Below are 21,737 nucleotides of genomic sequence, written 5' to 3' on the forward strand. Positions count from 1 at the left end.
TTTACTGTTTTGTATTTTTATTTCATCCCTGGCTACCAGGCTTAGTAACATCGGTCAACACGTTAATTGTTGAGCTGATAATACTCAAGCCAAAAATTATCAATATTTTCCAGGAAGAAAGTACCAAGGACACCTTTACTATTGTTGACCACCTGTAACTATTTGATTTTATCAAAACTGAATCCTTTACAAACTCCAAATGTTAAAATAATAGCAGAGAAGCAAATATGTTTAAATTTAGACACCGGTTAAATATAGAAAATGCGCGTTTGATTCTCTGGTCACATGGCACACATAATGCCGGCTAGTCAAAACTGACCAGGAAGCTCCAACACATCTTATCCCAACTTACATAATTTCTACTTTAATACCATATTGTTAAAACAATGGCGACTAAAAATGAAATGGGTATGCGTATAACTATAAACAGATTACTTTTATTAAGTGAATCCTTTATAGGTAGAAAGTTCAAAGACCAACTGCATCAATTTTCTACAAAGCAATGGACACAGGATTACCAAACACGAAATACTTCTAATAAAGCTTTGATGAATTGTGATGTGGCTCCGAAAAAGACACGTCGTAAATATGTGACACACTGGGCGAATCTGCCAGACATTTTGCTGGAAAGAATCTTTTCACATCTGACAATCCGAGAACGTTTTTACGCTAGTTTGGTATGTAAAACATGGAATAGAGCTTTTTACTTGCCGAATGTTTGGTCACGATTTGTTCTTGAAGATACCACATTAACAAGAGCAAGATTTAATTACTATCAAGGATGGCAGGTAAGTAAAATGATGATTTATGTAGTTTTTAAATTGAATTTTGGATTATTTAGTATGTTTTAGATCATGTACGAACGCAATTGTGTCTCACCCAGATTGGCAGCTATATTCGTTGTTTAATCTTTGCGCCAATGTTAAACTTTTTCAACCTGTATGAATTTATTAAACTGTTATCATGGTACATTGAACAAGGAGATAATCCACTTTTAAATAGCTTTGGGATAGGCTCAAGGATTCGTACATTAAAGTTCACCTTTCCTTGCAATATGGACAATAGGATAAGAGACGAGGATGAAATTACAAAACTTTATGGAACCGGTGGACAGATTCTTGGTACATTGAAACGTCTCATGACAAATTTGCCTGAACTACAACAATTAGAATTAATTGATCTTATGTTGGAAATCAAAGAAGCTCAGCATCTTCTTGATGGAGTCTGTAATATTTGTTGCACGTCAATGCGCACTTTAGTGTTGATTAACACAACAAGATATCAATATCCTTTGCTTCACGTTGGTGTATTTTTAAATTTAAAAGTAAGTATTGATTCTTTGTTGGTAATTTTATTACATAAGATATTAATTAGGTACTAGTGATCAGTCCGCAAAATTTAGGGGATGATGTCTTAGAACTTTTGGGTTCTACCCAATTGCAACACCTTCATATTCATCAAAATGTCTACACACCAGACTATGTTATGAATTATACAACTGTACGAGCGTGGAAGAATTGTAAACGGGATAATCCTTATTTACAAGTGCATCTTGAAATGGAAAATCTTAAAGAAAAGAGATTGCTTCTGTGGCCTGCTGCGCCTGTTACCAGTATTATCTATGATTCTCCACATATCGGTGTAGGAAGTTTTATGATAACAAATAGAGCACAATTTTTAATGTTAAATATTATAGGTACAATTGGCTGAAGTAATGAATATGGTTGAACATTATAAAGATAGTTTACGTGTGTATGGTCATAAAAGTTTACCACGTGGTTACAGATCAAAGAAATTCTATGATCGCATTGATGAATCTCTTGTACTTTTGGGTCGTGGTTGTCCAAAACTACAAACATTGGTGAGATTATATATTAAATCATTACTTAAAAAAGAATAATTGATACTTTTATTTTAGATCATCACTGAAAGGGTGTCTACTGCTACTCTGCTATTGATTGCAACCACGTGCAAAAACTTGCAAAACTTGTATGTTCGTCGCAACGCTGTGATAAAAAAATTCGACTGGCAAGTGAATCCAAACTGGAGTGATGAATATGCTGAGTGGTTGAAATGTGCAGCCCATGATTATAGTCGAATTGAAAATGAAATTTCTCAGATTTTAGGGTACAAATGGTGTATGATGAGTGATCGAGCGTTTGGGAAGTTACAACTTGATTTTGACGAATTAAACTGATGTATCTACCAAAATAAAAACAAATTATTACATATATAATTTTCTAGACACGATCCAAGTGAATATTTTGAGACTTATTGTGTATTTTATTATTTTTATCTATAAAACCAGTAATCCATAATAGAAGCAGGCATATTTCACAAGTTCAATTTCAAATCATCAGTCATTTTGGTGTAAGCAACTTTTTATACTCGACAGCAGCGCCGCGTGTTAGAGTTAGTTGTAACCTACGAGAATACGTTGCACGAGTAATGCGGGTGAGCGATTTCTCTTCCTTTTGTACATTCGCTACATTCGTGTTTTGGTGCGGTGCACGGTTTGCACCTTGTATCATTGTTTATAAATAGATCGCACCTTCATCGGGGCTGATTGCACAGTTGAAATATTTAACATAAGCACTACCTATCAGATTAATAACCGCATGCCAACGAGTGAACAACGCAAATAGTGAACAGTGCGATACAATGACCTCATCCTCGCACTGAAGATGCACCCAGTGCGCGAACCGCGAAGTAAATTATTACCTGTGCTATAGTTATGTGAATGTCCCTACAGCAAGTATTAAAGTGCGGATCAAATAATGGAATCAGATGATGGCGAGCTGGATCCCCGCATACAAATCGAACTGGAAAACCTAAATCGAGCCACCGACGAAATCAATAAACTGGAAATTGAATTAGATGTAAGTTCAAATGTAATTCATTATGAATGAGAAACATTGTGTGTGTTTTACAGGAAGCGAATACGACATTTCGTATGCTACTTAATGAATCTACTAGAAGACTCAAGTTGCTCTCTAAGAAGCTTGGTGCTTGCATTGAGAAAGCAAGACCCTATTATGACAGTCTTGAGGTAGCAAAAAAGGCACAGTTTGAGTGCCAGAAAGCAGCAGTTGCCTTTCAGAGATCCAATGGTAACAACAACATTGCAAAACATTAAAGTAGCACATAGATAGCATCTATTATGTTTTAGAATTTCATGCAGCTGCCAAGGAGACAGTAGCACTGGCTGAACAACAGTTCATGAACAATCAACATGAGTGGCAATTTGATAATGCCTGGCAGGAGATGCTTAATCATGCCACAATGAAGGTGAGTAATGAATGTAAATAAGTACACACAATGTGTGTTTGAACACTTTGTATGTGTGAGTGCTGTGTGTGTGAATAATTGTTATACATACAATGGTGTAATTGATGTGCTAATATGCATAAATGGAAACTTTCTAGGTAATGGATGCAGAAAATCAAAAAGCAGAAAATGGAAGGGAACATCAAAAGCGTGCTACTTTGTTTCACGCAGCGGAACAAAAAGTAACAATGACATTCGCTTATTTTAATTTTAATAACACAATTAAATGTTATTATCCACAGGTACAGCAACTAGAAGATCGCTTAAGAAGACATATAATTAAATCACGGCATTATTTCGATGAGAAAACGCTCTGTCAGGAACAACTCACCACACAAAAGAGCCGAATTGAAACTTTAAAAACTGAAATAGCCGCTGCTAAAACCTCATATGCGCAATCCCTTAAAACTCTCGAGCAAATCTCCAACGAAATTCACATGAAACGAAAAGGATTCGCGGAAAGTGATTATCCTCGGGGTCCACGCGAACCTGGAGTTGGTGCCGAGCTAGAAGAACCATCATCAAGCCATCGCCAGGCTAGCCTACCTGATTTCCAACTAGAATTAGACCGTTGCGAGGTACGCAGCATGGGTTCCTATAGTGGTACAACCAGTTCAGCGGTAAGCGAAAAAGATGAAACCGAAACATTCGACGATCAAGATCACTACGACCATGAATACATGGACGAGTTGAAGTTAAAGGTAAAAGAGTTGGCAATTCGTCCGATAGACGGCGGTGAAGGTCGTAGTACTGATAATGTTTGGGAGAGTGAATTGAAGAACACCGTTGATAAGTTGGATCATATGATGATGCTGAAAGAGTGCGAACAAGATCTGAATAAGTTGAAGAAGCAAACGCCTAGTGCGACTGCGTCTACAGCCAGTAACAATACAGGAAAAAGTTTTTAGGATATGTGACAGGTTTTAACACCTGTGATGGTTTATGTTCAAAGTTTATTTTGTATAAGTTTATATTTTCGCTCGTGCTTTTAAAGCGCAGGTACAATTCCAGTGCATTTGATGCACATACCATTGCAGATCTTTTATTCCATTTATTTTTTTATATTCATTTAAAGTTTGCAATTTATGTACAAGTTTACACGTTTTGTTTACATTTATTTATGCTGCTGTGCAGATTGATGAAGCTTTATGTATATTTATGTGGTTTATATAGATATATACACGCATCAAATGAGTAACAATAAATATTCGATCGTTAACAAGTTAAATACGGTCATGTATTGATTGTAAACAAAGTTTCTAAGGCAATTCTATTTGTTGTGAACAAAACACGTTTTTTGTTTTGTTTTTATGCTTGTCAGGTGCGTATGTCATAAAAACAAAATGTTTTGTCAACATGATACGTATTTGTGTATGCGAATTAGAACAATGCTTTTATCTGACAGCAAGACAATATGTCTAAGTATTTAAATTACCGTGAATTGTAAAATTTTTCCTAATTTCAATGATTTCGAGCGTGAGGAGAAGGAAACTTACATTACGAGTTTGGGCGACATTCTGTGGCGAGTGGATAAAGTACGCGATGACCCTTGTTCCAACCTCAAACATGACGTTGGCCAGCTATTTATAGAACGAAACACGCAGGCAAAATTCATCCCACATACCACCGCACCGCACATTTTCTACTTGGCAGTCGGTACGTTAGGACGTGTCCGGTGGCAATCGCGCACGGCGACCGAGAGCATCCAGTAATTAAATTTTGTGTTGCAGGCAGACAAGAACCAAGTAAAACTGGATAAACCGCGGCCAGCCAGGTTTCTCTAGGACGGATTTTCTGTTTTTACAGTACAGTAAGTGCGACTTTCATTACAATTCTCGTTCGGGCGGTGAGTGGAGCGCAAAGTTGCGCTGGCATTTCTGAAGGCGCACACGGGCAGGCGGCGGATATCGGACGCATGGTAGTTGACACGTCGACTGCGTGCTTCGTGTGGCATGCCTCACTTTTTCGCGTTTCACGCGCAACTCACACAGAATACGATGCCGTTCAATTAATTACCAATCAACACTTTATCGGAATTAAAGATCTTGTGCGTTGTGAGTTGTACCATATGTTAATCGTGCCTCGTTGACATGCTGTGCGTACTTTTAACGCCGACAAACAGGCGAAGTGAAGTTGCCACATAGACACATGCTCGTCACGGCAAATATTATCTTAATCGTTAACGCGTTGACGATTTTATCAATATTTGGTCGAAACATAATGGGATTTATATAAGTTGGATGCCACATCACGAAAAAAATGTGATGCACTTTGATGATGTGTTGGCTAGTGGCTCGACATATGCTGATCGTGCAAATACAGCGTGCTGATAAGACGATTTTCGTTTGATTTTGCAGTGTTACTGTAACGACTTTGGCGCGACACAGGACATCCCAAAATGCAGCAAGCAGTGATTGAAGAGGCAGCGGCTTTTGAGCCGTCTGTACGTAGTTACGATGACTTATTCCCAGCATTACCTGAATCAGCACCCACCCAGCACAACAACACCGCTTGGGTCCATTCATCTCAGAACAACAAGATGAAAGTGGGCTCATCTGTAGTCACCCAAGTGTTTCGGTAAGTCGTTTGAGAAATAATCATAAAACACTTTCATTCAATCCTCATTTGTTGACTTGTAGTGTACCATATGAAGAACGCAAATTAGACAGTGATAAATTCGGCGAGAACGAATCAAAACATTTATGTGCCAACATCATGAAAGAAACCGGCGCCCATTTAGAAATTTCCACCGGCAAAGACCTTTCCCTCACTTTCCTCGTCAGCGGCAAACAGCATGAGGTGATGGAAGCGCGCAGGAAAATCCTGTCCAACTTCCAAACCCAGGCGAGCAGACAAATCAGCATCCCTAAGGACCACCATCGTTGGATCCTCGGCAAAAGGAGATCGCCTCAAGGAGTTAGAAAAGTCGACGGCGACCAAGATTACGGTGCCGCCCATGAACAACCCGTCTGAGATCATCGAGATCGTCGGGCCGAAGGAGGGTATTGAAAAGGCGGAGCATGAAATCCGCGTCACCTCTGACGAGCAATCTAAGAAAGCTTTTGAACGCATCAACGTGCCTAAAATGTTCCACCCGTTCATTGTGGGCGCTTTCAACGAGAAGCTCAACGCGATGATTGCTGAAACAGGCGCACGCATTAATGTCCCTCCACCCTCTGTAATGAAGGATGAAATTGTCATCGCCGGTGACAAGGATGGCGTAGCGGCAGCCAAGAGCAAAATCGAGGCTATACACAACCAGATGCAGAAGTGCTGCAGCACTGTGCAGGTGGAAGTCCCCAAGTCGCAGCACAAGTACGTAATTGGTCCACGTGGAGGCACCATCGCTGAGATTCTCAAAGAGACTGAAGTTAGCGTGGAGATGCCGCCAAGCGACTCAACCACCGACACTATTACCCTGCGTGGTCCACACGCAAATCTTGGCCAGGCGCTGAGTAAAGTCTACGAGAAGGCGAACTCTGTGCGCACCAGTGATGTAGCCGCTCCATCCTGGATCCACAAATACATTATTGGTCGTAAAGGCGCAAGCATCAAAGAGATCACCAGCAACCTTCCAAAGGTGCATGTTGAATTCAACGTAAAAGAAAATAAGATTAAGATTGAAGGCCCACCAGAAGAAGTGGACAAAGCACATGAAAAACTCGAGGCCATCGCAAAAGATTACATCAACAAGTACATCTTTCTTGATATGACCGTAGACCCGAAGTTCTATAAGCATATCATCGGCAAGTCTGGAACTAATGTCAACCGCATCAAGGAGGAGACTGGAGTGGTGATTAACATCGAAGAAAACGGTCAGATTCGCATCGAAGGCACCAAGCAAGGTGTGCAGAAGGCGCAGAGCGAACTGGAGGAGATGGTTAAGAAGCTCGAGAATGAGAAGGAGCGCGATATTATTATCGAGCAGCGCCATTATCGTACTATTATTGGGCAAAAGGGTGATAACATCAAGGAAATACGCGACAAGTTTAATCAGGTGCAAATCACCTTCCCTGGCCCAGCTGATAAGCGCGACATTGTTAAACTACGTGGACCCAAGACTGATGTCGATCAGTGCTACAAACATCTGCAGAAGGTCGTCAAAGATTTGAGCGAGTCATCGTTCCAGATCGAAGTACCCATCTACAAGCAGTTCCACAAGTACATTATCGGCAAAGGCGGCGTGAATATTCGTAAGATTCGTGAGGAAACTCAAACCAAGATTGATTTGCCATCAGAGGGTGATAATAATGATGTGATTACCATCACTGGCAAGAAGGAAAACGTTGAAGAAGCCAGAGAGAAAATCCGTATGATTGAAGGTGAATTGGAGAATATTGTCTCCGAGGAGATTACAATTGATCCCAAATTCTACAATTCTTTGATTGGCGCTCGCGGAAAATTAATTCATTCCGTTATGGAGGATTGCGGTGGTGTTGCCATTAAGTTCCCCTCGCCAGAGAGCAAGAGCGACAAGGTGACGATACGAGGACCTAAAGATGACGTGGATCGTGCCAAACAACAGTTGCTGGATTTGGCTAATGAAAGGCAAATGTCTAGTTTTACGGCTGAAGTAAGTTTTGGTGTATTTTTGTATTTAAAAGATTGATACTAATTGAAAATGTGATAGGTTCGTGCCAAAGCTCAGCATCACAAGTTCCTCATTGGTAAAAATGGTGGCAACATTAAGAAAATCCGCGAGTCGACAGGTGCTCGCGTTGTTTTCCCATCGAACCAAGACGACGATCGTGAATTGATTACTATTATTGGTAAGAAAGAAGCCGTCCTCCAGGCTAAGACTCAATTGGAAGCCACTATTAAAGAAATTGTAAGTTACTTTTAAAATTCATCAAATAATCAGTTAATATTAATAAATTATTTCCTGTTTATAGGATAATATTATCGAAGATGAGATGGTTGTTGATCCACGCCACCACAAGCACTTTGTTGCTCGACGTGGTGAAAACTTAAACAAAATTATCGATGACTGTGGCGGTGTGTCCATTAGTTTTCCCCGATCGGGTGTGCAGAGCGACAAGGTGACCCTGAAAGGTTCCAAGGACTGCATTGAGGCAGCTAAGGCGCGTATCAACGAGCAAATTGCTGACCTAGAAGCGCAGGTGACGATCGAGTGTATCATTCCGCAACACATGCATCGCACCGTCATGGGCGCCAAGGGCTACAAAGTGCAGGGTATCACCTCTGAGTTTGATGTCAAAATTAAGTTCCCTGACAAGAATAACACTGACGAGTACATCAATCACGATGGGCAGTTGAACGGCGACGCTAACGCTGAGCCAGTGCGTCATTGCGATGTTATTCGTATCACCGGCCGCGATGAGAACTGTCTGAAGGCGAAGCAGGCGTTGATTGATCTCAAGCCAGTCACTATCGATGTCGATGTTCCTATGGAGCTGCACAGATCTATCATTGGCAAGAACGGACGCGATGTGCGTGTGCTCATGGACGATCATGATGTGCATATTGTTCTTTCGCCGCCTGAACAGAAGGAAGATAAGATTAAAATCACTGGTACACCTGCAAATTGCGAGAGGGCGCGAGAGGCTGTTCTTGAACGCGTCAAAGTCATTGAGGCAGACCGTGCGGATCGCGAGCTGAAGAGCTATGCTCTGCAGATTGAAGTGAATCCGGACTTCCATCCTAAGATTATTGGCAAGAAAGGTGCCATTATTAGTAAGATTCGTGCCGATCACGATGTCCAGATTAATTTCCCCAAACGTGGCGATCCAGAGGAGCATATTATCACTATCACTGGATATGAAGATGCTACACAGAAGGCTCGCGATGATATTATGAAGATTGTCAATGAGCTCAACGATATGGTCAAGGAAGAGATTACTATTGATTCAAAAGTGCACTCTCGTCTTATCGGCGCTCGTGGTCGTAATATTCGTAAAATTATGGACGACTTTAAGGTGGATGTTAAATTCCCACGTACAGAGGACTCCGATCCCAACTTGGTTACAATCACCGGCGCAGCTGAAAATGTTGCTGACGCTAAGGAACACTTGCTCAACCTGGAGGAAGAATACGTATGTTTCTCGCTTCTTTGTTTTCGTCATCAGAACTTAAATTATCTAATGTGTGATTCGTTTTTCAGTTGCAAGATTTCACCGATCAGGAAATGCTCAACAGTTATCGCGCCCCATCGAGCGGCCACTCCATGGACTCGCCGACACGCGCCGGAAACAACGGGTTCATGGTCTCCGGTGGACCTTGGGAGCAGCAGGCACCCAACACTGAGAGCGTGACCGAATTCCCATCGTTCGGCGGACGCCCCACCGAACCACCGCAGGTGTCTCCTATCTCGGGCGCCTGGGGCAACCGCCGCTAAACACAAAACAATCGAAATCGAATCCGACGCCACTCAGTCCACAAGAACACTTGAAATCCCGATATAAACAAACACCACCGTTTTGCCGACGAATTGCGACGAATAATCGAACACAAATATTTGAAAGCAACACAAACAGCGTAACTGCAAGACGGAACACACTGCCAATTTTAAGAAATTATTTTAGAATATACTGAAGCATGGACTGGGTGCTCTTTTATAATGTATTCCATACAAAACTTATGGAAGTGAAACACACAAACACATAAAATGAAACTAATTTAAGAGAACATAGGTTCGTTTCTTAGAAAACCTAAAGAAATACTTGCGAACTAAGAGCAAGATCGAAACAAAAACCACAAATGTAACGACAAAACCTCTTCCTCACTATTTGCTGCATTAATTGATAGGCCTGGCATACGACAATGGACACTGACTTTAACGGATCTGAATTCACACTCGACGCATTTCGATAACAAACAAAAAATACATACACTGATTTATATATTAATATATAAAATACGAAAAGAAAAAATATGAAGAAGTTTATAGTCTCGATGGCGCAACGCGACGCGGTGCTCGCTATCGATTATATTTCATTTTTAAAAAGAACTACGTTAAGAAGCCGTGTCGCAAGCGACACGTGATAAACGACGGCCTATTGAATTTAGAACGGCGGCTCTAAAACGAACTCAACGTATACACATATTAAACAAATGCTGCGACAAAAGTGCAGCCAAACAAAGTAAAGCGGTTATTTTAGCAATGCATGTGTACATTTCTTTTATTTTGTTTTATCAGGTTAGAGATAAAATCGTCTTTATTAGTTTACGATGCAAATGAAAGATATATTGTACCTATTATGAAAGAAATAGTTTAAATGTCCTCGTGGCTACTATATATTATTATCGATTTTAATTATAAGTTGTTTATTGATTGTATGAGCTACGTTATCTTTCATATCAATTCATGATTTCTTTTATTGATATTTTTGATAATTATTAACAATATTGCGATCTATATATGTGCTCTAGTATAAAATGATTATACTATAAAGTTGTTACATTTTGCCGCAGGTTCGAACGCGCGTCGTGTAATATATACGGACGGTCGAAAGACGGCCGAATTTTAAGTTGGTTTTAAATTGATAATCGTTTCGTATTTCAAGTTTCAGTCCACTGGTTTACGGAATTATTTGCTCAGTTCTTCGGTTTGACAAGAGACAAAATAAAAATGCGAAAACAAATGATGCAAACGACGAAACAATGAAGAAATTCGCTGATTGTGATAAATGAACTTGTTTATGATGAAACAAAATCGACATTTATTGATGCTATACTATATTAACTGATAATTTGTAAACGAAGTCGGGAGTCGAGCATCAAGCGATATTGAAAAAACGGATTGATATAAAATAGTAGTCGATGGGATGGTGGAAATGCTCATTTTCTTTTAGTGGGTCTTTTTGTAAGTCACGGAATGTGTCATAAATACTTGATCATTTTTCTAAATAAACTAACAAAATAAAACAGCATACATTGTTCTAGAATTTCACTATATTATATATATAATTATGACAAAACAGTAGTGATATACATTTTTTATAAGAAAAATATTATAATGAGAAGCATATAGAATTTGGAAACCAGACCACGCTATTGTTTGTTTTACGCCAAGTGCATACAATCGTTAATTTTTGTTAAAATTTGCGTAGGGCGGCAAATGCATTTATGTAATACATATTTATGTTAAAATTCGTGTATGACTGCGACATGAATTTTATTATGTACTATGTTTATTTCTATTCAGGTAAATGGATTTTTTTCGTGTTATTTATGCAAATATTATTTAATTGTAAACGTTATTTAAATGCAGTGAAAGTGCAGATTGAAAAGGACTTGAAAAACTAATTAAAATGAATAAAAATCTAAAAAATTGAATAAGTGCACGGAAAATGATTGCAACAATGATAAGCATTATCAATTTTTTGAACTGACGGCTTTATAAAACAAAAATTAAAAATGTAATGATACTGTTGGTTTGATTGTACGCGTAGGTTGCCTACAATCACGTGAGCTGAACAAAAACTGTAGTGGGTCAAATAACCTTCAAAAATATTTGTGTTCTTGACGTTGACAGTTGTTGCGGCCGCCTCGCACAATATTTTTCCATTCAGATCAGGTTGTAAGCGAATTACATTTTGAGAATAGTGCAACAAAAACTGAAGGGCTAACAATAAATTTGAATTGCAGTACAACGTCGACGATGGCACGCGAGATAAATATGCTGCGGGTAGCGAAAGGCTGCTTCGGGCAGGTGCGTACACTTTGCAAATGTTATATAACTGTGTCCTGCTATCATATGTTACATATTTTGTTGATGCGTTAGATTCGGCATTTGAGCACAACGCGTGCTTTGCTCGACAAGCAAGTGGAACCTCGTATAAAGACTTTTGCGATCTACCGATGGAATCCCGACGAGCCGAACAAGAAGCCGTTCATGCAGGAGTACAAAGTAGATTTGAATTCTTGTGCACCCATGGTGCTGGATGCCTTGATCAGAATCAAGGACTACATGGATCCTACCCTTACCTTCCGGCGTTCATGCCGTGAAGGTATTTGTGGTTCATGTGCTATGAATATTGGTGGAATAAACACGTTAGCTTGTATTAGGTAATTATTAAAGTTTAAAAAAAATAATTCTAAATTCAAAAAATATAACTTAATTTTATGTTGGTAGCAAAATTGATACTAATCTTAGTAAGAAGTCATACATCTACCCACTACCTCACATGTATGTCATCAAGGATCTGGTGCCTGATATGAACCACTTCTACAGGCAGTACAAGACTATTAAGCCTTGGTTACAACGCAGGTAATCGTCCGTTTCCTGGCGATCGCATGAGATAATTTTATAGAATTAACTTTAAATTGTAATTTAATAGGAACGAACCAAAAGTGGGCGAAGCGCAGTACTTGCAGAGCGTGGAAGATCGTGAAAAGATCGACGGTTTGTATGAGTGTATTTTATGCGCGTGCTGCTCGACGTCATGCCCCAGCTACTGGTGGAACAGCGATCGCTATCTTGGCCCTGCTGTACTTATGCAGGCTTATAGATGGATGATTGATTCACGAGATGAATTGACACCGGAACGCCTGGAGAAGCTGAAGGATACGCACTCTGTTTTCAGGTGCCATACGATCATGAACTGCACTAAAACTTGCCCGAAGGTAATAATTTTTAAATATTTTAATAAATAATACATTTATGAAATGATTCTTAGGGTTTGAATCCTGCACGTGCTATTGCGCACATCAAAATGCTCCTCAGTGGGCTGGAGTCAAAGAAGGCGCCGACGATGAACACTACAGCACTGCACCAGGCCTAACCGCCTTCACCACCATGGCCGAATACTTAAAAAAACGAACCAAGGAAAATTCATCTATAAATTCGATTTGTGCACGATTTTGATTTTACCACAGTCTATATTAATTTTATTGGATATCCTATCTTTTGATTTAATTATTTATATAATTATTTATTTTGCGCGTAACTACGTTTAGCCGCAATATAGCCAATCTTAGGGAGGGCCTTGCTGTCCGACGACGCCGCCAAAGTCACTTACCATATTTATCGTAAACGTACGTAACTGTTTTTGACAACGTGAACCGTGAAATCAGTATTTATGATGGTTGTTTCTTTAACTTAAATTTTAAATCTTAAGTGTTGAAAAAAGGCGCATTTACATCTTGCGCGTGTTTGTTTTTGTTGTGTACGGATGTGCTGACAATTTGAATAAAATTTGGTTGTGGATTTGAGTTAGTCTGGCAATATTCAAATATTGCACATGTATTTGCATTACATTTGCGTCGTGTAATCGACTTTTGTAAATAACGCGCAATAAATGGTTGATACAGCAGCATAAAACTAATCCGACACGTGGGTACCAATAAAGTTAATTAAAATTAGATTTGGATAATCATGTTGGCATTAAATTGCATTCTTAAAGATCATTTCTCGAATGAATTTGCATTTAAATACAGGGTATTGAAAGAACTGCATCACAAAATGGCCGCGACCAAACTTGAAGCAAACGTAAGACCAAAGGGAATGGAGAGGAAGCTAAAGAGGACCTGCGACTGGACTACTGGATGGCTCAGACACGACTTAGCCTTTGGCTTACTGCGCGCTGCCCTTTTATACCTGTGGACAACCAGTAAAAAGTGGTGGGGGTACGCCTAGCCTACGTGATTAGTCGGACGTTAGGGTACGCGGTTCAGGTACTTAAGAAACCGGTTTTAGTAGTGGGGCAAGAGTAATGAACCCTTTGCACTCCTGCCTTGCGTCCAAAGTCTCAGGGGTTCGTAGATAATAACAAAATAAATCAAACATTGTAGAATTTAACAAAGAAAAACTCTCTTTTGTCTGTTTAAATGTTTGCTTGTTTATTCAAGTATTCTACTAAATTTTAATTACCAAGAAACAATCAAACATTTAATCATTATCAGTAAAAGTGTAAACAGATAATTCAAAGAAATTAATTGAAGTATTACAGGAATAAATTTAGGTGACGTGATAAGTACGATACTAAAAGGTATAAATACATTGTATGCAAGTAAAGTAATTGACAGATCATATTTCACATTGTGAGTGGAAATTTTTGCCGGGCCGGTAAGCCCAGCGGTGTGCAATAGGTAGGAATCGGAGGTATTGAGTTGTTGTGTTGCGAGCAAGGAGAGCGCAGGAGGGAAGTTGAAGTCGCGCGTTGACGCGCGCACATTTCGAACTCGTTCGTTCGCAGCGCGTGAACAACTTCCACGCTCTCTGTTCTCACTCGACGATCAGTTTGCGCGGCGTGTAAACACCGAAGTGCTCAAAGTGCTCCACGCGCGCACTTGTTAATCGGGAAGCAACGAGAGTAGAGAACAAACGTGACAGGCGTGTGACGATTTATTTCTTTGAAAAGTTTTCTAAACTTAATAAAGCCAAGATGAGTAGCGGCGCCTGCTGCGTGGACGTCCTCAGCGGTTCGTTGCGCGTACGCAATAGCAGCACCTGCTCTGCAACATATGATTACTGCAAGGCAACCGAGGTGCGCTCCTGCCCCAGCGTGATGTCGCCAACCACCAAGCGATTGCTGCCCCCGAATACCGAAACCGTGCAGACAAAGCCCTTCCCGATTAGAGGTATGTGCAGTAGTAAATAGTAAACTTGCGCTCAAGTTTAAATCTTGCGCAAAGCGCCAACTTGTGTTTGAAACTAGTCTATTATTAGCGAGTATTCTACACTTCGGTGTTGATCGGCGAGCAACAACCTTACACGCGGCGGTGGCGTGATGTGCGCACGCGAAATTTATACTTATATCAATGTAAACAGCGTTGCCGCAGGAACAGCAGGAGCAGTACGCCCTTCATTACTCATCGCGTGTGCGTTCTGCGTATGCAACTTTTCGAACAGGACGTTGGTGTTTGCATATTGTATCGCACGTGTCTATTTTGTCTTTGTTTGCTAATATTTCACGCAAACTGCGTTTAATTTGTTACGTACTCTTCAAACACTTCAATATTTACACGCGTAATGACAATAGTAAACGTCTAATGACGTTAGTGTTAATTAATTAATTATCGAGTGGTTTTCTGTTTATGACTAGTCTCATTTGTCATTGACCGAGAATGCGTTTAATTTGTTTGATTCCAACTTGTGCAACTTCAATAAACAAAAAGACTTGTTGCTTAAACATTGTGAAAACATTTATGGAGCTTGGATTCGATGTGCGAACAATTTGACGCATTTAATTTCATAATCGATGTGAAAATCTCACATAGAAACAGCAAATTAAAAATCAATCTGTCAATATTTACTAACTACCAATATTTATTACTCATATAGACAAACACAAAAAATGTTACTCGAGATAAGTGGAAACAAAAGTATTTGGAATAAATATTGATTAAGATATGAATGAAAATATTTATTCAGACAAATTTAGGAACAATGGACAACTGGGGTTAAAATAAGCCGTGTTGATTATAAATTGTATTTTAATTGGAGTTAATTAATCAAGTTCTAAATATCTGTTGGAATTTGTACTTGATTTTCTTGTTTCTTGAACAATCAACACACTTCTGTCAAATGTCAATAAATTCAAAGGTTTTTTTTCAACGGTTGATATTTTAATCGCTGTGTTGCTGACTGAAAGTAAACCACGAATCACTTAAAAGCGCTTTATGATAATTTTTCAGTCGTTACCATTCTTCAAATAAATTAGTAATCAGTTAATTATTGCACGCTCTGTTAGCGTGATAATGCTCATAAAAAAGTGCGCAAATAGTAGCAGCACGTGCTCATAATATTTGAATAATCAGTTATGAGTTGCAATTTGCACGCAGTTTAAAACGACAAATTAAAACAATCAACTTTTTCTACGTGATATAAATATAAGTTGTATATAAATAACTTTTATGAGCAATCAATCAGCGCCGGTTTAAAATTTCGACTTTGTACCCAGTGTCCCCCATTTTATACTTACTTACCTATTAGAACATGGTAGTAATGATAAGTCAACTGGTTTTATTATTATAATAATATGTAATCATATTGGAAATGAGAATTAAACACAAAGTTCATAAACCTTACATCTGATTTATTAATAATCGAGTTGCGTGATGTACAATAATTCATAATTTGAGTTTAAACATTGATTCATCACGCAAACAAGTCATTTGTGATGGTTTAATTAAAAAATTTTCAATTGATGTGAAAATGAATAACAAATCAATTGGAATTTGGAGGTTAGGAAATCCTAACCGATTTCGCCAATATTTGCGTTAAATGAAAGTGACATTCAGAAGTTAAACAATATAGTTTATTACCGGCTTTATTACATAAATGTGGGTCAATGTCGTGCACTCTTTATCAAGTGATAATCAAAACACTCCATAAATACTAAAGTATAAGTGTTTTAAACCTTAGAATATACGAAAACAAATTGTTTGCATTAATTCCCCGAAATTCTCAGTAAATAAGTATTTCCCGCGAAGTAAAAGTTAAAATTACCTAATGCGCATGCGCGCTGTACTTAAAGGCGTATATATAGCGCTCGTTTAGATTATATTGTTTCTGTTATCGATATAATAGTAGTTTTAAAAGCGTGTGAATGCGTAATATAACACGTTATGCAAATAATTATTTAATAAAGCCTTTGCACGCTCACATATGGTGCACCATGCATGCACACGGAAATTTACAAAGTCGTTAGTTGCGCGTTTTACGTTCCATGGACAGGTCGCACGCTTTTTCGAGCCGCAAAAGAGACAAAAACTAAATCAACCTGCGCCCTTGAAACCGGTGCCTCGAATTGTTTTCAAAATAAACGTAATTCGAATGATTTCCAGTGCGAATTGCCACAAACAACAATTCAAATTTGTGTTTAAGTTTACGTTTAAACGTCGCACGTTTTGAATGGAACACAGGTGGTGTGCGTGATCGGTGTATTCAGGTGCGCTACTGGATTCACAACGCGAAAGGTTATCGATTCCGGGGTCCGGTTTTCGTACGTTTCCATTAACTCTCAACTGCATAACCTTGCTTCTATTCGCCTATACCACGAGGCAGCGCAACGCAAACAAAAGTATCGGTTGTAATTTTTTTGCGGCGAGAAACAGTGGCCGCTTTTTAAACGCAAACATTTTTTGTCAGCGTATTTTGCGGCGCGCTCACGTGAACACCGCCCGCGTTGTCATCGTGTGTCACGTGCGCACCGCGCTCGAAACGGGAATCTTGTCGGCCCACCGAAAACGTGTCCGATTCGCGTGACGCTTTACAATGTGTAACTAAACACACAAGTACTATTTATCGACATTAGTGCGCGAATCATTTGATATTATCTGAGAGTGGTACGTGCTTGTACTTTTTGTTTTATCATGGAAGAAGAGCCGATGAAGGAAATACTGCGCAGGTCATCCGGATGGAAGTTTTTGAATAAAGAAACTTTTGAAGTTGGTAAGGTAACACAGAAAAATTTACATTTATGGAAATTTTATTCATATTTATTGCAATATTTGCGCAAATAGTGATATATACGCACTGATAAGGATATTATTCACACTTTTGTGTTTTACAAGTGTCAGAATATCAGTAATTCTGCGAAAATTGATTAAGCGTACAAAATTTATGAAAACGAAACGTTTTTGTGTTTCAATGTGACCCTACTCACCTAAATGACAGCTCTGGTTTATTTTCTTGTGGAAAATTCCATTTCTCCATGTCTGCGCTTGTGTCTGAAGACTTAAGTAATGGAAAATATTCGAAACTGAACAAAACAAATACCGGGAATCTCCAGTTGGACTTTGTCGTCAAGAGTTTGCCCCTAAATGACGTTTATCTGATTCGAAAACAATGAGTAATGCGTAATTTCAATTCCAGCGTGCATTCAATGCACTCGAAACACTTTTAACGTAGATATATGAGTAGTAGCTATTGTATTCAATCAAAATCCAATGTTCCAGTATTACAGTTTACAGTTCATTGTTCGCTTTAATTCAAAAGCGTCCAATTGATCGGTGCAATTGGCAACAATACAAAAATCAATCGAACGAATTTTAATACCAAGAGTGACAAAAATATTTAAAAACATGATTTATTACTATAATAACAAAAGAAATATAACTTATAATATTTTATCTTCTGTCGTATATTCATAATGACAGTTTGCACAGAAGGAAATATTAAATGTATAAATAAACATGGAAAAGTATTTCAAAACCGATCGGATGACGATCGCTTGTTATCTCCGCGCAAGTCGAACTCAATCAAATACGTCGTTGAGATATATTAATAACATTTAACTCTCGAAGTGCGCGCGACCGACCGAATCATATGCATGCATGTACACACAAACGATCAATTAACCAAATGGGCAAACTGATAATGACCCACCACTGCCAATCGACGCGTATTAAAAGGATACTCGTTTCGGAACGGCATTAGTTATATTGCGTCGATGCGCCTCGCGTGTACGTAGCGCGATTAGTGATAAAGTTCAGTTGCGTTCAAGTTCCGCCAGCGCGCAATTCGCAAAGTGCACTCGCATTCAATTCAAACATTCCGGGCACAGACAAACACGCTATAATTATATCAAATCACAAGGTGTTTACGCTCTCAAGTACAGCATTACTAGTGATTCAAGATGACGAGCAAGAACGGCACGAAGTACTTGTCCGAGCATCATTACTATCAAGATAATGAGGATAGTTTTCTTGAAGAATTGCTGCAGAAACGACGCGCGACATTCCAACGCGCCACGTCGATACGCATAGGTTGTTTACACCAAAATTTTCATTACGTAGCATAGATATTTATCAAATTAATCATTTTCATATGCATATTATGCTTATAGTTATTAATTTGTCTATGATTTACAACATATTGATTGATTTATTGATGTTTATATTTCAGGGGAACGTGCTAATTATGTCAACAGTCCGCATGTTATTGCAATGGTTGGTTTGCCAGCCAGAGGCAAAACTTACATCTCAAAGAAACTATCCAGATATCTAAACTGGATTGGCATCAATACAAGAGGTAATTTTTGTGGTTTTATTTTATGCAATTATTTAATAACTAAATATCTTTCCAGTGTTCAATTTGGGTGAATATAGAAGACATGCAACCTCCGCATATAAGAGTCATGAGTTCTTCAGGCAGGATAATACTGAAGCGATGGCGATTCGTGCACAATGCGCTGTGGAAGCTCTGCAAGATGTCTGCCAATGGCTGGAAAATGGCGGTGAAGTGGCTGTGTTCGACGCGACTAACTCGACGATGGATAGACGTAAAGTTATCCATGATATTGTCGTGGAAAAGATGGGTTTTAAGCTCTTTTTCGTGGAGAGCGTCTGTGATGATCCGAGCATCATCGAGCAAAACATCATGGAGGTGAAGGTCAGCAGCCCTGACTACACGAATATGAACAAGGATGCTGCCTTGGCCGACTTTGTCAAGCGCATTGAGCATTATCAGGAGCGTTATCAGCCCCTTGATGAAGTGCAAGAGAAAAAGGTGTCGTTTATGAAGATTTACAATACTGGAGAGAAGTGCGTTGTGCACAAACACGAAGGGCACGTGCAAGCGAGGATTGTTTATTACTTGATGAATATTCATATTACACCGAGGACTATTTATTTGACAAGAGTAAGTGTTATTATTCTCTTAATAGAGATTTTAAATAATAATTTTTTAAATATTTCCAATAGCATGGTGAATCTGAGCAAAATCTTCTTGGAAGAATCGGCGGTGATTCAAATCTGAGCAGTAGAGGCTTTTTATACGCGAATGCTCTATCAAAGTATATCAAGGAGCAGACGATTGAAGGACTTCGAGTGTGGACTTCGTGGTTAAAGAGGACTATTCAAACTGTTCAGGGTGTAACAGCACCACAAGAACGTTGGAAGGCTTTGAATGAAATAGATGCTGTAAGTTTATCTTCTACTCCTCGCAATTTCATCATTTTAGTACCGAATTCATTTGTGTTTATAGGGCATCTGTGAGGAAATGACATATGAAGAAATCAATGAGAAATATCCAGAAGACTTCAAAGCGCGTGATCAAAACAAATTCGCGTATCGCTATCCGCGTGGCGAGAGCTATGAGGATTTAGTCGCGCGGTTAGAACCGGTGATAATGGAACTTGAACGTCAAGGAAATGTCTTGGTGGTTTCACATCAAGCTGTTATCCGTTGTCTATTGGCGTACTTTTTAGATAAATCTGCTGGTAAGTTTTTATTTATTCACTAAAATCGCATTAAATAATTTTATTTTCTATGTTTTTAAAGACGAATTGCCTTATTTACGAGTGCCTTTGCATACAATCATCAAGTTAACACCGGTTGCCTATGGTTGTCGTGTGGAACACATCAAACTGCCAATCGAAGCCGTTGATACCCACAGATCGAAACCGAAGGTAAGCGAAATTTGATTACTACTTAAATAAACATAATTAAAACATAATATGCACGGATTGGATTGTGTTGTCGCTTAATTTAATATAGATTGTTCCTTAATCGCACAGCATAGATAATTTGCACACAACAAATACAGAAATTCATTTTCTTTGATTTTCGAAGTACGTGACGGACATTCCTTACATTCTATACAATATCGACTTTTATATGACAATCCAGCAATAATCTTATGCTTGTGTCTTCAAAATTGTTTCAGGAGCCCGGACAGATAGCTGACGCTGACCAAGTTTGACAGAATACAATAAAAAAAACTTACTTAAATGTTTAGCTGCTAATGTTTTATGTTTTACATAACGTACACGCGTTTGCATAGGTTGCAATATGGCGATGTTTACATATAAATTAAATTTTGTTCTAATCTGGAACGAAAAATTAATAGATTATTGCTTGTTTTTTGTTTTTCATTGATGATAAGTGTTACGACACGTGAATTGAATTTTGGGATTAAACTAACACATAGGAATATGCTGTACTCATAGAATTGTTGTTTATTTTTAAGGTCCCCGGCGAATTGGAGGATAAGTTCTTATCGGCAAACATATTAAAGTATCAGAACGGCTATAACTGAAAAGTGTATAGAATGGATCTTTTTATACAACCTCATATTCTCTCTCTATGTAACTGCTTGCGTCCAGCGTATATGTACACGTGACTGAAGAGTAAACTATACAGGGTGTACCGATAACCGACCAGAATTTTATAAGTGATTATACACAAATTATTATGATAGGTAACGATTTATAAATACTTTTTATTAAGTTATAAGCAACAAAGTGTCGATAACATACATTGTGACTATATATTTTATGTAATTTTATCTAGTTTAGTGAATATATATATTCGTTTACAAGAATATTAATTGATTTTTAGCATTCTTACTATATGCAACCAGTTAAACAAATTTTGCATATTTTTAAATTAAATTGTATTTAGCGTTTATTAAATGATTAGTACCAATATTTGTGAATAAACTCTTGTGTGTGCTCGTGTACTGCAGCTCAAAACCCGGGTACTTGCTGTTCACGCTGCTCCGA

The 21,737-nt window shown here is 38.7% G+C and overlaps 5 protein-coding genes across 9 annotated transcripts; all 5 read left to right on the forward strand.

Moving 5' to 3' along the window:
- Positions 1-70: 70 nt before the first annotated feature.
- LOC135789830 (uncharacterized) lies at positions 71-2,260 on the forward strand. Its single transcript, XM_065299863.1, has 6 exons — positions 71-408; positions 460-788; positions 842-1,324; positions 1,375-1,641; positions 1,697-1,861; positions 1,919-2,260. Exons 1-6 carry the CDS (start codon positions 387-389, stop codon positions 2,195-2,197), a joined length of 1,545 nt encoding a protein of 514 aa, XP_065155935.1. The 5' UTR covers positions 71-386; the 3' UTR covers positions 2,198-2,260.
- Positions 2,261-2,429: 169 nt separating this feature from the next.
- On the forward strand, positions 2,430-4,555 carry pcs (SH3 domain-binding protein parcas). The gene is made up of 5 exons (XM_065299868.1): positions 2,430-2,879; positions 2,933-3,110; positions 3,170-3,288; positions 3,426-3,509; positions 3,570-4,555. The coding sequence occupies exons 1-5, from the start codon at positions 2,778-2,780 to the stop codon at positions 4,233-4,235; spliced, it is 1,149 nt and encodes a 382-aa protein (XP_065155940.1). The 5' UTR covers positions 2,430-2,777; the 3' UTR covers positions 4,236-4,555.
- A 193-nt stretch (positions 4,556-4,748) lies between these two features.
- Dp1 (satellite-binding protein 1 Dp1) lies at positions 4,749-11,216 on the forward strand. The gene is given in 8 exon segments (XM_065299855.1): positions 4,749-4,983; positions 5,058-5,137; positions 5,685-5,904; positions 5,967-6,224; positions 6,226-7,900; positions 7,958-8,155; positions 8,220-9,380; positions 9,449-11,216. Coding segments are annotated over 6 exon segments (3,705 nt in total). The 5' UTR covers positions 4,749-4,983; positions 5,058-5,137; positions 5,685-5,725; the 3' UTR covers positions 9,683-11,216.
- Positions 11,217-11,714: 498 nt separating this feature from the next.
- On the forward strand, positions 11,715-13,500 carry SdhB (Succinate dehydrogenase, subunit B (iron-sulfur)). 2 transcript variants are annotated; one of them, XM_065299869.1, is made up of 6 exons: positions 11,715-11,863; positions 11,935-11,998; positions 12,071-12,354; positions 12,422-12,556; positions 12,627-12,912; positions 12,966-13,500. In XM_065299869.1, the coding sequence occupies exons 2-6, from the start codon at positions 11,948-11,950 to the stop codon at positions 13,068-13,070; spliced, it is 861 nt and encodes a 286-aa protein (XP_065155941.1). In that variant the 5' UTR covers positions 11,715-11,863; positions 11,935-11,947; the 3' UTR covers positions 13,071-13,500. The 2 variants fall into 2 exon arrangements, with proteins under 2 accessions (XP_065155941.1, XP_065155942.1); XM_065299870.1 differs by having other exon boundaries at positions 11,723-11,866.
- A 939-nt stretch (positions 13,501-14,439) lies between these two features.
- Positions 14,440-21,556, forward strand: Pfrx (6-phosphofructo-2-kinase/fructose-2,6-biphosphatase). 4 transcript variants are annotated; one of them, XM_065299865.1, is made up of 7 exons: positions 14,440-14,868; positions 19,139-19,264; positions 19,320-19,873; positions 19,936-20,154; positions 20,219-20,453; positions 20,515-20,642; positions 20,900-21,095. In XM_065299865.1, the coding sequence occupies exons 1-7, from the start codon at positions 14,673-14,675 to the stop codon at positions 20,933-20,935; spliced, it is 1,494 nt and encodes a 497-aa protein (XP_065155937.1). In that variant the 5' UTR covers positions 14,440-14,672; the 3' UTR covers positions 20,936-21,095. The 4 variants fall into 4 exon arrangements, with proteins under 4 accessions (XP_065155937.1, XP_065155936.1, XP_065155939.1 ...); XM_065299864.1 differs by lacking the exon at positions 20,900-21,095 and adding an exon at positions 21,203-21,556 and having other exon boundaries at positions 14,441-14,868; XM_065299867.1 differs by lacking the exons at positions 14,440-14,868; positions 20,900-21,095 and adding exons at positions 17,155-17,683; positions 21,203-21,556.
- The last annotated feature ends 181 nt before the right edge of the window (positions 21,557-21,737 follow it).

The sequence above is a fragment of the Atheta coriaria genome, unplaced genomic scaffold, assembly GCF_025399875.1.
Source record: "Atheta coriaria isolate IRGN ID8LTWV9N9 unplaced genomic scaffold, Caltech_Dcor_3.1 hic_scaffold_3_pilon, whole genome shotgun sequence".
Lineage (NCBI taxonomy): Eukaryota > Metazoa > Arthropoda > Insecta > Coleoptera > Staphylinidae > Dalotia > Dalotia coriaria.

Coding starts and splice junctions, on each gene's coding strand:
- LOC135789830 (XM_065299863.1), top strand. CDS start 387: ATGGCGACTAAAAATGAAATGG. Junction 409..459: donor GGCGACTAAAAATGAAATGG/GTATGCGTATAA, acceptor AATCCTTTATAG/GTAGAAAGTTCAAAGACCAA. Junction 789..841: donor ATTACTATCAAGGATGGCAG/GTAAGTAAAATG, acceptor TGGATTATTTAG/TATGTTTTAGATCATGTACG.
- pcs (XM_065299868.1), top strand. CDS start 2,778: ATGGAATCAGATGATGGCGAGCTGGATCCCCGCATACAAATCGAACTG. Junction 2,880..2,932: donor AACTGGAAATTGAATTAGAT/GTAAGTTCAAAT, acceptor TGTGTTTTACAG/GAAGCGAATACGACATTTCG. Junction 3,289..3,425: donor TTAATCATGCCACAATGAAG/GTGAGTAATGAA, acceptor GAAACTTTCTAG/GTAATGGATGCAGAAAATCA.
- SdhB (XM_065299869.1), top strand. CDS start 11,948: ATGGCACGCGAGATAAATATGCTGCGGGTAGCGAAAGGCTGCTTCGGG. Junction 12,355..12,421: donor AACACGTTAGCTTGTATTAG/GTAATTATTAAA, acceptor TTATGTTGGTAG/CAAAATTGATACTAATCTTA. Junction 12,557..12,626: donor AAGCCTTGGTTACAACGCAG/GTAATCGTCCGT, acceptor GTAATTTAATAG/GAACGAACCAAAAGTGGGCG.
- Pfrx (XM_065299864.1), top strand. CDS start 14,673: ATGAGTAGCGGCGCCTGCTGCGTGGACGTCCTCAGCGGTTCGTTGCGC. Junction 14,869..19,138: donor AAAGCCCTTCCCGATTAGAG/GTATGTGCAGTA, acceptor TTTATATTTCAG/GGGAACGTGCTAATTATGTC. Junction 20,454..20,514: donor CTTTTTAGATAAATCTGCTG/GTAAGTTTTTAT, acceptor ATGTTTTTAAAG/ACGAATTGCCTTATTTACGA.